The sequence below is a fragment of the Mesoplodon mirus genome (genome assembly GCF_964341445.2).
Source record: "Mesoplodon mirus genome assembly, chromosome: 1".
Lineage (NCBI taxonomy): Eukaryota > Metazoa > Chordata > Mammalia > Artiodactyla > Ziphiidae > Mesoplodon > Mesoplodon mirus.
This window is the reverse complement of record NC_138976.1, coordinates 21,951,590-21,964,797: the sequence shown is the minus strand read 5'-3', so window position 1 is coordinate 21,964,797 and position 13,208 is coordinate 21,951,590. Positions and strand designations below refer to the sequence as shown.

Sequence of the window (13,208 nt, the reverse complement as noted above, 5' to 3'; positions counted from 1 at the left end):
GACCCAACGCAGCCAAAAATAAATAAATAGATAAATAAATAAAAGAATAGCCAAGATATTACTGAAAAGGCTAGTAAGAGGGAATTTGTCCTAGTGGATATCAATACACTCTACAGATCTACAGTAACCAAATAAAATAGTGTGTATGAAGACAGTAAAAGACAATAAAAATTTCTTTAGAACATAACAGTAAGTCTAGAAAGAGACTCATAAATGTATGAGAAATTAGTATTGATAAAGATGGTATTTTTAAATACTGAGAAAAGGGTTACCTTTACAATAAATTCTGTTGAGGCAAGTAAATAAACTTACCCTATCTTGCTAATAAATAAATAGATAAATAAATAAATAAATCCAGATAAAATAAGAGTGAAATTAAAAAACAAAACTTTTAAAAAGTACTAGAATAAAGTACAGAAAGGAAAATATATTTAAAACTTTGGAGAAATGAAGGAGAGAGAAATTTAATTACCCCAAATCATTAAACTTCTATGTAACAAAAGGCACCCTAAACAAACTTCTATGTAACAAAAAGGCACCTTTTTGTAAAAGGCCAAATGACAGGAAATATTTGCCACACATATAATAGGCAAAGGAATATCATAGAGAATACATAAGGGACTCTTAGAAAATCAGTATTCTTCAAAATTAGAAGAATGGGCATAAAGTATCAAGACAATTAACAAAAGGAAAAAAATTAACAGCAAAAACTGAAGCATGAAATCATACCTAACCTTACTGGTAATCAGATAAAGGCAAAATAAAACAATATGGTATCCATTTTCATCCATCATAACAGAAAATATAAAAGGCTGATAACACACAGCATCTGTCAGGGTATTGAGAAATTAGTACTGTTGCACACTTGGAAATTTAAATTAAGACAGCATTTCTTCCAAAAATGGGCAGAAGACCTAAATAGACATTTCTCCAAAGAAGATATACAGATTGCCAACAAACACATGAAAGAATGTTCAACATCATTAACCAGTAGAGAAATGCAAATCAAAACTACAATGAGATATCATCTCACACCGGTCAGAATGGTCATCGTCAAAAAAATCTACAAACAATAAACGCTGGAGAGGGTGTGGAGAAAAGGGAACCCTCTTGCACTTTTGGTGGTAATGTAAGTTTATACAGCCACTATGGAGAACAGTATGGAGGTTCCTTAAGAAACTAAAAATAGAATTACCTTATGACCCAGCAATCCCACTCCTGGGCATATACCCTGAGAAAAACATAATTCAGAAAGAGACATGTACCACAGTGTTCATTGCAGCTCTATTTACAATAGCCAGGACATGGAAGCAACCTAAGTGTCCATCAACAGATGAATGGATAAACAAGATGTGGCACGTATATACAATGGAATATTACTCAGCCATAAAAAGAAACGAAATCGAGTTATTTGTAGTGAGGTGGATGGACATAGAGTCTGCCATACAGAGTGAAGTCAGAAAGAGAAAAAGAAATATCGTATGCTAACACATATATATGGAATCTAAAAAAAAAAAAGGTCATGAAGAACCTAGGGGCAAGACGGGAATAAAGACGCAGACCTACTAGAGAATGGACTTGAGGATACAGGGAGGGGGAAGGGTAAGCTGGGACAAAGTGAGAGAGTGGCATTGACATATATACACTACCAAACGTAAAATAGATAGCTAGTGGGAAGCAGCCGCATAGCACAGGGAGATCAGCTCAGCTCGGTGCTTTGTGACCACCGGGGGTGGGATAGGGAGGGTGGGAGGGAGGGAGATGCAAGAGGGAAGAGATATGGGGATATGTGTATATGTATAGCTGATTCACTTTGTTATAAAGCAGAAACTAACACACCACTGTAAAACAATTATACTCCAATAAAGATGTTAAAAAAAAAAAAAAGACAGCACTTCTGAGGGCAATTTGGTTGCATCTTTCAAAAATTTAAGTAATTACACTTTTGATCCAATAATTAATTCCCTATCAAGACAGCTATCCTAGAGAAATATCTGTGTGTGTATCAAAGAGCTGCATAAAATCATATTCTTTGCAGATTGTTTGCATGGCGAAAGAAAAACACATTAGAATATAACCTAAATGTTTAAAACAGGAAATGGTCAAATAAGCTTTAGTATATTTATACAGTAGACTATTAAGTACCATCTTAAAAGAAACAAGTATATTGAAAGGTCTACACTGTAAATGTCTATATTGTAATTTATTTAAAAGCAAGCTTCACACATTAAGGAAAGACAGAATTTTTTTAAAGACCCAAATAGAACTTTTAAAGATGAAAAATACAATTTCTGAGATTAAAAAATACATTGGATGACTAAGTGCAACAGGTACCCTTGATTGGCCCCAGAAAGAGAAAAATGACATTAGTGGGAAAACTGGTGAAATTTGAATAAAGCCTTAGTTTAATTAATAGTGTTGTAAAAATACTAATTTCTTAGTTTTCATAGATGCACTACATTTATATAAGGTGTTTACATTAGAGAAAGCTTGGTGAAGGGTATACAGGAAATCTATGTACTATCTTGGAATTCTCCTGCCAACCTAAAACATTTTAAAGGTTTTTTTTTTAAAACAAAAATACATTGGATGGGATTAATGGCAGACCAGAGCTTGCAGAAGAAAATATTGGTAAACTTGATGAGAGAGCAATAGAAACTATCTAGAATGAAACATAGAGGGGAAAAAACTGAAAAAGAAAAGAAAGAACTGGGAATTCCCTGGTGGTCCAGTGGTTAAGACTCCACGATCTCACTGCCGAAGGCTAGGGTTCAGTCCCTGGTTGGGGAACTAAGATCCCACAAGCTGTGTGGTGCGACCGAAAAAAAAAAAAAAAAAAAGAAAAAGAAAAGAAAGAGCAGAGCATCAGTGAGCTTTGGGAAAACTTCAAGTGCCCTAATATAAGTACAATTGGAATCCCAAGGAAAGGAATGGTGGACAGAAAAAATAATGCGAGAAAACAATGGTTGAAAATTTTTCAAATATGATGAAAACTACAAATCCACAGATCCAAAAATCTCAACAAGCCTCAAGGAGAAGAAACATGAAAACAACTACACCAAGGCATATCATAATCAAATTGCTTAAAACCAATGATAAAGAAAAATATTAAAAGCAGCCAAAGAAAAAGACATACTATGCAGAGGAACAAACATAAGAATGGAGGTAGATTTCTTGTTAGAAATAATGCAAGCCAGACAGTAGTGAAACATCTTTAAAATACGGAGGAGGGTGGGGGGAATACTGTCAGAATCATATACTAAGTGAGACTACCTCTCAAAAATGAAGGCAAAATAAAAATGTTTTCAGACATACAGAAGCTGAGAGACTTTATCACCAGTAGACTATATCTACAAGAATGTTAAAAGAATTCCTTCAGGTAAAAGAAAAGTGATTACCAGAAAGAAATCTAGATCTACACAAAGCAATTAAGAGTCCTGGAAGTGTAAAATATGTGAATAAATATAAAAGAATTTCTCCTCTAAATTTTAAACTTCTTTTAAAAATAGTTCACTATTTGAAGCAAAAGTAATAAGGTATTACAGGATATATAACATAAGTGGAATGAAAATATAGGACAACAATAGCTCAAAGCCCAAGAGGGGGGAAATAAAAGTGTACTGTTAAAAGGTTTATACTCTGTTGGTGAAGAGGTACAATATTAATGAAAGGTAAACTGATAGGTTATACTTAAAGCAACCACTAAAAATAAATAACTAGTATGCCAATACAGGTGATAAAATGAAATCATAATGAATACTCAATTAATCCAAAAGAATACAGAACAAAATTAAAAATGGAAAAAAATAACAGGTGGGGCAATAGAAAATAAACAGCAAGATGGAAGATTAAACCCAACCATATTCATAGTCATTTTTTTTTTAACTGGAGTATAGTTGTTTTGCAATGTTGTGTTAGTGTCTACTGTACAGTGGAGTTCCCTGTGCTATACAGCAGGTTCTCATTAGTTATCTATTTTATACATATTAGTGTATGTACGTCAATCCCAATCTCCCAATTCATCCCAACCCCGCTTTTCCTCCTTGGTATCCATGCGTTTGTTCTCTACATCTTCCATAGTCATTTTAAATGTAAATGGTGTAAACATCCCAATTAAAAGGCAGAGGTTGTCAGATTAAATTTTTAAAGACCCAAATCTATAGTAATAGCATATGAAGTAGATTTTAAAGAATATTAACAGTGATAAAGAGGATCATTAGAAAATGCCAAAGGGGTCAATTCATCAAGAAGCTGTAACAATAGTAAAAGTTCCTGTATCTAATGACAGCGCTTCAAACTACATGAAGCAAAAACTGACAGAAGAGAAGAAATAGACAAATCTCTAACTGCAGCCATAGATTTCATCACCTCTCCGTCAATAATTGAAAAAACAAGTAAAGAGAAAATGAGTAAAAATACAGAAGATTTGAACAACACTCTCAATAAAATTGACATAACTGATATTTATAGAACACTTCACCCGATAACAGCAGGATACACATTTTTTCAAAATGCATAGAAAACATTTATCTTGGGGCAGGCAGGCCACCAGTATTTCTCATCCCCTCCAGCTCTGAGTCACAGAGGCTAAATTTATGGTCAGTGCAGCTGAGAAATTGGGGGCTCCCTTCCTCCCCTGAGTCTCCACTCATAGGGTGGAGGCTCTACCCCAGATGCAGCAGCCAGAGAATACTTGCTCCAATCTCACCCACCCCAGCTTTCAGGGCACTGGGAGAGACAAGTTGAGAAGACCAGAGGCTACTACCCCTCACCCAGCAGTGGCTCAGAGACTTAGTTCAGGGGAAGAGGCAGTCTATAAGAAGAGAAAATTTCAAAGCTCTCCCTCAATGGAACTGACTCTATTTGAAACAGTGAGGAGAAGTTAATCCTAAACGTGCTCTTGAAAACAGTGGACAATAATGCAAAGACAAATAACCCAATTTTAAAATGAGCAAAGGATCTGAATAACCATTTCTCCAAAAAAGATATATAAATGGCCAATAAGCACACGAAAAATGCTCAGTATCACTTGTCATCAAGAAAATGTTGGGGCTTCCCTGGTGGCGCAGTGGTTGGGAGTCCACCTGCCGATGCAGGGGACACGGGTTCGTGCCCCGGTCCGGGAAGATCCCACATGCCGCAGGGCGGCTGGACCCGTGAGCCATGGCCGCTGAGCCTGCGCGTCCGGAGCCTGTGCTCCGCAACGGGAGAGGCCACAACAGTGAGAGGCCCATGTACCGCAAAAAAAAAAAAAAAAAAAAAATGCAAACCACCATGAGATCACATCCACTAGGATGGCTATAATCAAAAAGGCAGATAATAACAAGTGTTGGTTAGGTTTCGGAGAAATTGGAACCCTCATACATTGCTGATGGAATATGAAATGGTGCAGCCATTTTGGAAAACAGTCTGGTAATTCCTCAAAAGGCTAAGCATAGAGTTATCACATGACCCAGCAATTCCACTCTTAGGTATGTACCCAAGGGAAATGAAAACATATGTCCCCACAAAAACTTGTACATGAACGTTCATAGCAGTATTATCCATAACAGTCAAAAAGTGGAAACTCAGGGGCTTCCCTGGGGGCGCAGTGGTTGAGAATCTGCCTGTCAGTGCAGAAGACACGGGTTCGAGCCCTGGTCTGGGAGGATCCCACATGCCGCGGAGCAACTAGGCCCGTGAGCCACAATTACTGAGCCTGCATGTCTGGAGCCTGTGCTCCGCAACAAGAGAGGTCGCGACAGTGAGGCCCGCGCACCGCGATGAAGAGTGGCCCCCGCTTGCCACAACTGGAGAAAGCCCTCGCACAGAAATGAAGACTCAACACAGCCAAAAATAAATAAAATAAATAAAGAATTATTCTAAAAAAAAAAAAAAGTGGAAACTCAAATGTCCATCAAATGATGAATGCATAAATTAAAATATCCGTTGCCATAGACAATGTTTGTGTCCCCCAAATATTCATATGTTGAAACCCTAACCCCTAATGTGATATTAGGAGGTGGGGTCTTTGGGAGATGATTAAGTCATAAGGGTTGAGCCCTCACGAATGGGATTAGTGCCCTTATAAAATAGACCCCAGAAATGTAAACTGGTGCAGCCACTATGGAAAACAGTTTCCTCAAAAAACTTAAAACAGAGCTGCCATATGATCCTGCAATTCCACTGCTGGGCACATATCTGGAAAAAACTATAATTCAAAAAGATCCCAATGTTCATTGCAGCACAATTTACAATAGCCAAGATATGGAAATAACCCAAATGTCCTCAGACAGATGAATGGATAAAGAAGATATGGTACATATATGTAATGGAATACTACTCAGCCATAAAAAAGAATGAAATAATGCCATTTGCAGCAACATGGATGGACCTAGAGATTATCATACTAAGAGAAGTAAGCCAGAAAAACAAATACCATATATCACTTATATGTGGAATCTAAAATATGACACAAATGAACTTATCTTCAAAACAGAAACAGACTCACAGACATAGAGAACAGACTTGTGATTGCAAAGAGAGGGAGCGGTAGGGATGGAGTGGGAGCTTGGGATTAGCAGATGCAAACTATTATATATATGTATAGCTGAATCACTTTGCTGTACACCAGACACTAACACAACTTTGCTATACAGTAGAAATTAACACAACATTGTAAATCAACTATACTTCAATCAAATAAATTTTTTTAAAAAGAACACCAAGAAAATAAGAGAATGCCAAAAAATAAAATTTAACTTAATTTAAATTAAATTAAATTAAATAGACCCCAGAGAGCTCCCTCACCCCTTCTGTCATGTGAGGACACAGCTAGAACACGGTAGTCCAAGAACCAGGAAGTGGGCTCTCACCAGACACCAAATCTACCTGAGCCTTGATTTTAAACTTCCCAGCCTCTGAAACTATGAAAAATAAATTTATGTTCTTTATTAAGCTGCCCAGTCTATGGTATTCTGTTACAGCAGCCCAAACGGAAAAAGACATACATACCGTGGAATTTTATCTAGCAATTAAGAGAAATTCAGTACTGATACATGCTACAATATAGGTCAACCTTAAAAACATGCTATGTGAAAGAAACCAGTCACGAAGGGACACATATCATATGATTCCATTTATATAAAATGACCAGAATAGAATTATAGAGAGAGAAAGTAGATTAGTGGTTGCCTAGGGCCAGAGGAAGCTTGAGGGGAAACGGAGAGTCACTGTTAACGGGTACAGAGTTTCTCTTGGAAGTGATAAAAATGTGCTAAAACTGATTGTGATGATGGTTGCACAACTCTGTAAACATAATAAAAACTATTGAATTGTACACTTTAAATGGGGAAACGGTATGACATTTGAATTATAGCTCAATAAAGATGTTATTTTAGAAAAGAGCTATTGATACACACAACATGAATGACCCTCAAGATAATTACACTGAGTAAAGGAAGCCGTATTTTTTTAAAGGAAGCCATATTTTAAAAGAGTACATTCTGTATAATCCCATGTATGTAAAATGCTAGAAAATGCAAGTGATCTATATTTACAGAAAGCAGGTCAGTGATGGCCTGCTTGGGGGAGGGAGGAATGGATTACCAAGGGGCGTGAGGAAACTTTGCTGATGACAGATAAACTCACAATCTTGTTTGTGGTGATGGTTTCATGACTGTATACATATGTTAAAATTGATCAAATTATATGATTTAAATGTGTGCCGTTGTATATCACTTATCTTCAGTAAGACTGCAACAAAAGAGCCTGCTAAAAAGCCAACCTTACACATGATCACAAAATCTACTTCTATGTGTAGATATGCAGATATGAAAGACCAGAAAAGTACCTGATAGACATACATAAAACTAATAACACTGGTCACCTTTGGGGAGTGGGGAGGAGGGGACATGAAAACGGAGTGTCACTTTAACACTATATACTTCTGCATTCTTTGTATTTTTTACGAGAATGTTCTATATGTACAATTTGTACAAATAAATAAAAAGCTAATAAAATTAATTTTAATTTTAAAATAGTTAAAAATCCAACAGCAGGGGCTTCCCTGGTGGCGCAGTGGTTGAGAGTCTGCCTGCTAATGCAGGGGACACGGGTTCGAGCCCTGGGCTGGGAGGATCCCGCATGCCGCGGAGCGACTAGGCCCGTGAGCCACAACTACTGAGCCTGCGCGTCTGGAGCCTGTGCGAGGCCGCGATAGTGAGAGGCCCGCGCACTGCGATGAAGAGTGGCCCCCGCTTGCCACAACTGGAGGAAGCCCTCGCACAGAAACGAAGACCCAACACAGCAAAAATAAATAAATTAATTAATAAAAAAAAAAAATCCAACAGCAATGACAATACCCAGTTTCAAAATAAAAATTACCCTATTTGATAAAGATGTCCTTAAGCCCGCAGAGGCGTGGAGTCAGAAAACTAGAAGGAACCTCAAGGAGAATCCACCACGATGACTGTTTTGAGGGTTGGGAAAAGGGGTGGGTGGAGGTGAGAGGCACCCGATCACTAACTGACCCGGGATGACCTGTTTTGCATTGACTGAGGGACAAACGATTCAAGTGCAGACAAATCCAGGGCCATGTCTCTGCCTCATTAGGTGACCTGAGCCAGCTGCTTCACTCTAGGGCAGTTTTCCTGTCCATAGAGTGAGGGCTGGTCGGGATGGCCTGTGAGGACGCCCCTGCTCTGCTCTTCCGTAATTCTCTCTCCCTCCAGTTCCCTCCCCTGTTACACTCTTTCTAGATTTTGCATTTTCTTAAGATCCCTATGAGAGTTGAGCCAAAACCTCTAACCCTCCTGGAAAGCAACCCTGCCTATCATTTGTTCACTCACTCATTCCTTTCTCTTTAAATGTATTCACCGAGAATTGCTTATGCGTCGCTTTAATTGTACATCCATCCATTCATTCATTTATTGATCCTGTAAACATTCTCGGCCTGCACTGGCTGGGGATTGACCTCTGAGGGTGGATCCCTGGCCCTGAGCCACCTTCTCCAACTTTCCCACACCAATTAAGATTTCTAAGTAGACTCTGTGTAATTGGGTCTTTGGGACATCATCCCTGAAGCACCCCAAAGTTTCTAAGCTGGGCGCATTTCCTCTTCTCCCTCTAAATTGCCTTGGGGATGGTGCAGTCCCTTGGCGCAGGGAGCTTTGAAAGGTGCCTGCTTCCCGGGAGGCTGTCAGCTGGCATGGAGCTGGGAGCTGCCCAGGTCGGGCGGTCCCTGGCTGCCCATAGTAAACTATCGGGCACCCTGTTCAGCCTTGAGCCCACCAGAATTTCCTAATTCTACCAAACCTGACACATTTTCAAAGAACTCCACTGAATTCTAAGTACTTTGTCTACTTCCACAAAATTCTAAAAGCTCCACGTTAGTCTATCAAGTTGCAAGCACTTCGCTGAATTCTACAAAAGCCTAGGCATGTCTTCTTAGTTTGGAAAGCTGAATCAGTGTGAAACTCTGGGTCCTGCCCACCGGGGTTCCCTGGATACAGGAGGCTCAGACCTGCTTCTTTGACCTGTTTTCTCCTAGTTCCAGCCAGAGAAGGTTCCTGGTCTCTGCAACTTTTTCCAGGGAACAAGGGACATGGATCTGGAAGAGCCTGAAGGTAAGTGAAAAAATGGGGAAATGGGGGCAGAGGAAGGGGCTGGGAGTCAGGAGCCCCAGGGGAATTCCTGGAGCCTTGGCTTCCCCCTCTAACTCACTGTGCAGTGCTGGGCAAGCCTCTTTCCCTCTCTGAGCTTCACTTCCCCCGTATATAACATGGGAGTGGCCTTGCGGATCTGCAAGACCCCTCCCAGCTCGACCATGTGTCATCCAGGCTAGGAACAGCTCGTATCTGGCAGCCAGTTGCTCACTCCCAAGTTGTCTTAGCCCCAGGAAGTGGCAGCAAGGCAGGAAGAAGTTGTTTGTGGCCAGGCTGGGGCCTTCAACTTGGCCTTCAGAATCTGGGTGAAGAGGGGAGAGGGGTGGCACCCCTGTGGGCTGGCTGGGTTAAGCTCCAATTCCTGTCCACGCCTCCCTTGTAGCAGATGATTTCCTTCTCTTAGTCCTCCCATTTTTCAGAATCAAGAAGTGATTGAGTTCCTACCATATGCCAGGCATTGTGCTAGGTATTAGGGAAATGAATGAGAACACGTGTGCCCCCAGGACACTGGATCCCGAACATTCCCAGGCAGAACTCCTCTCCAGTTCCCACCCGAGCCTCATCCTGCTTCTGTTTGCACGCCTCTGGTGACAGGAAGCGCATTACTCCCTTAGACATAACTTTTCTTTGTGCCTTCAGGCCACTCAAAGGGTCACAAAATCCTTCCTGATACGGAGTCTCTCCGGGTATCCCTGGGCCTCAGACCCAGGCTTGGGCGGTGCATCCCAGGGTTTAGTGACATAGTGCCAAGTGCCCGAAACACCAAGGAAAGGTTAAGTCATGCTCCTTAGCTGGTGAGAAGATTAGGGGAAGGTTGGGGACTTGGGAGAAAGACGTCCATCCAGTGCGGTAAAAGACCAACCAAGATTTGGGTTTTAACAGAGGCAAACATCTGCTCTGAGCATGGTACAGCTGTCATGTTGTTGGGAGGATTGGATTCTAGACTCGCCTTGCCAGGGATCTGCTGTGTGGCCTCAGTTTCCCTACCTGCACAATGGGAGCTCCAACGAGTTGACCTCTAAGGGCATATTCCACGCTGATGCCTAGGAGTTCATGAAGTCAAAGCAGGCCTGGCTCAGGTTCAGAGAAAACAGGAGGTTTAGGGCAGGGCCAAAAGATCTATCAAATTTTCGCTCAAAAACACGCGATGGAGGCAGATTCTGAAGGTCAATCCACACACGGTAGCCGATGAAGCAGGCCCTATGGGGGGACAGGTGGACAAGCGCTCTGGCAGGCTCAGAGGCCAGGAGCCTCTCCAATGCGAGGCACAATGTGTGCTTCATGCATGGAGACCAGAGGTGACCTGCATCGATAAGTCAGATTTCTGCAGGCTGAGGGAGAAAGAAGGGCATCCCCAACAGTGGGAACGGTGTAAGGTAGCTCAGAGGCTTCCTGAAAGCCAGGAGGACCCTCAGAGACCACCTAGCCCAGTGATTCTCAAAGTGTGGTCCCTTGGCCAACAGCAGCAGCGTCACTCAGACCGAATGAGTTAGAAACTCCGGGGACAGAGCCCAGAAATCTCTGTTTTAACAAACTTTCCAAGTGATCCTAAGATTCGAGGACCTTTGATCCAGCCCATTGCTTCCCAGACTATGTTGGTAGAATACTTATTTGCAGGAGGTTAATGGGTGTTCCGTAAAAGGGGGATCTATGGTCAAATAAGTCTGGGAATTACATACTCTACACTGCTTTCAGAAAGTCACAAATCACAGTGGGGCATTAAAGGCTCTGAGAAGTCCTGCAGTGTATTATTTACTTTTGATTAACCCAATGTTGTTTCAAATTGATTTTTCAGATTGCCTACTAACATTTCCATGAATACTCTTAGGGAAATTCTGATCCACATCAATCCTCATTTTTCACGTGGATAAATCGCAGCCTAGAAGAATGGGGACTGCCCAAAGTCACAGAGAGAGAGTGTGTCAGAGCTGGAAAGGACCCTAACAATACACCTCATCCCTAAAGAGACTTTGTGGGCTTCCCGCCACCCTGCACCCTCTTTCCCTGCCTCCCAGCTGTGCCCTCCAAGGCCCTGCAGTATGGAGCTGGTCAACAGACAGAGGTTTCTGCTTTCTTTCTGAAAGGATTTTTGGGCTACCCAGCCTTGGAGCACCTGCTCTTCCCTCTGTGCTCAGCCATGTACCTGGTGACCCTGCTGGGGAATACGGCCATCGTGGCAGTGAGCGTGCTGGACGTCCACCTGTACACGCCCATGTACTTCTTCCTGGGCAACCTCTCCATCTTCTTTATCTGCTACAGTCCACCTTTGTGCCCCTGATACTGGTCCACCTCCTGTCGGCCCAGAAGACCATCTCCTTTCTTGGCTGTGCAATGCAGATGTGTCTGAGCCTGTCCACGAGCTCCAGAGTGTCTGCTGCTCGCCATCATGGCCTATGATCGCTACCTGGCCATCTGCCGGCCACTCAGGTACCCTGTGCTGATGAGCCACCGGCTCTGCTTGCTGCTGGCGGGAGCCGCCTGGGTACTCTGTTTCTTCAAGTCAGTGACTGAGACAGTCATCACCATGAGGCTGCCCTTCTGTGGCCACCGTGTGGTCAGTCACTTCACCTGCGAAATCCTGGCAGTGCGGAAGCTGGCGTGCAGTGATACGTCAGTCAACGAGGTCTTCCTGTGGGTGGGTGCCACCCTGCTGCTGCCCGTGCCCCTGGCGTTCATCTGCCTGTCCTACATGCTTATCCTGGCCACCATCCTGAGGGTGTCCTCAACCGCTGGACGCCACAAAGCCTTCTCCACCTGCTCGGCGCACCTGGCTGTGGTGCTGCTTTTCTATGGCACCGTCATCTTCATGTATATGAAACGCAGGAGCAAGGAGGCCCGCATCTCTGATGAGGCCTCCACGGTCCTCTATGCTGTGGTCACGCCCATGCTGAACCCCGTCATCTACAGCCTGAGGAACAAGGAAGTGATGGAGGCCACCAGGAAGGTGTGGGGCAGGAGATGGACCTCCAGGTGAGGGAGGCCGGGGCTCTGCAGGCTAGCAGGCCAGGCCTTCATTAGCCTACAGTGAGGGCTGCGGGTCTGGAATCTCCAGCTCAGAAACTCAGCACCAAGTCCCACTGATCCTGCCACAGAGGAGCTCACAATCACCCCTCTGCTCCTCCCCCCGGCAGAGCCATGGGGCGCTCTCAGCATCACTGCCTGCATCTTTACACCAGCCGCCTGTCTGGCCTTAGGATTTCAGTCTTGTTCCTCCCAATCTCTCCTCCAAGGGGCATCCAGAGGGATCTTTTAGAAAAGTACATGTGATCCTGTCACTCTCCTGACTGAAACCCCTGGATGGCTCCCCAGAGCTCAGGATGAACTGTGAGGTCTTCAGTGGGGCATTCGAGGACCCCACAAGCTGGCCCTGACTAAACCCCCTCCCTGTCCTGTGCCCCACAGCCTCCCTCCTGCCAGCTGCACACGCCAGCCGGCCGTGAGCCTCAGTGTTGCCCAGCACTGCCCAGCCTCATCACTGGCTGCTTGCCTCTGCCCTAACTCCACACACACACGCTCTGCAGGTCCAGACACCCTGACTAGTCCCAGTTCCCCAGTAAAGATCAG

At 43.0% G+C, this 13,208-nt stretch overlaps 1 protein-coding gene across 1 annotated transcript; it reads left to right on the top strand.

Moving 5' to 3' along the window:
- Positions 1-11,683: 11,683 nt before the first annotated feature.
- On the top strand, positions 11,684-12,618 carry OR13J1 (olfactory receptor family 13 subfamily J member 1; the record flags this gene model as incomplete). Its single annotated transcript, XM_082644871.1, is given in 4 exon segments — positions 11,684-11,696; positions 11,699-11,898; positions 11,904-12,007; positions 12,009-12,618. Coding segments are annotated over 4 exon segments (927 nt in total).
- Positions 12,619-13,208: the final 590 nt, after the last annotated feature.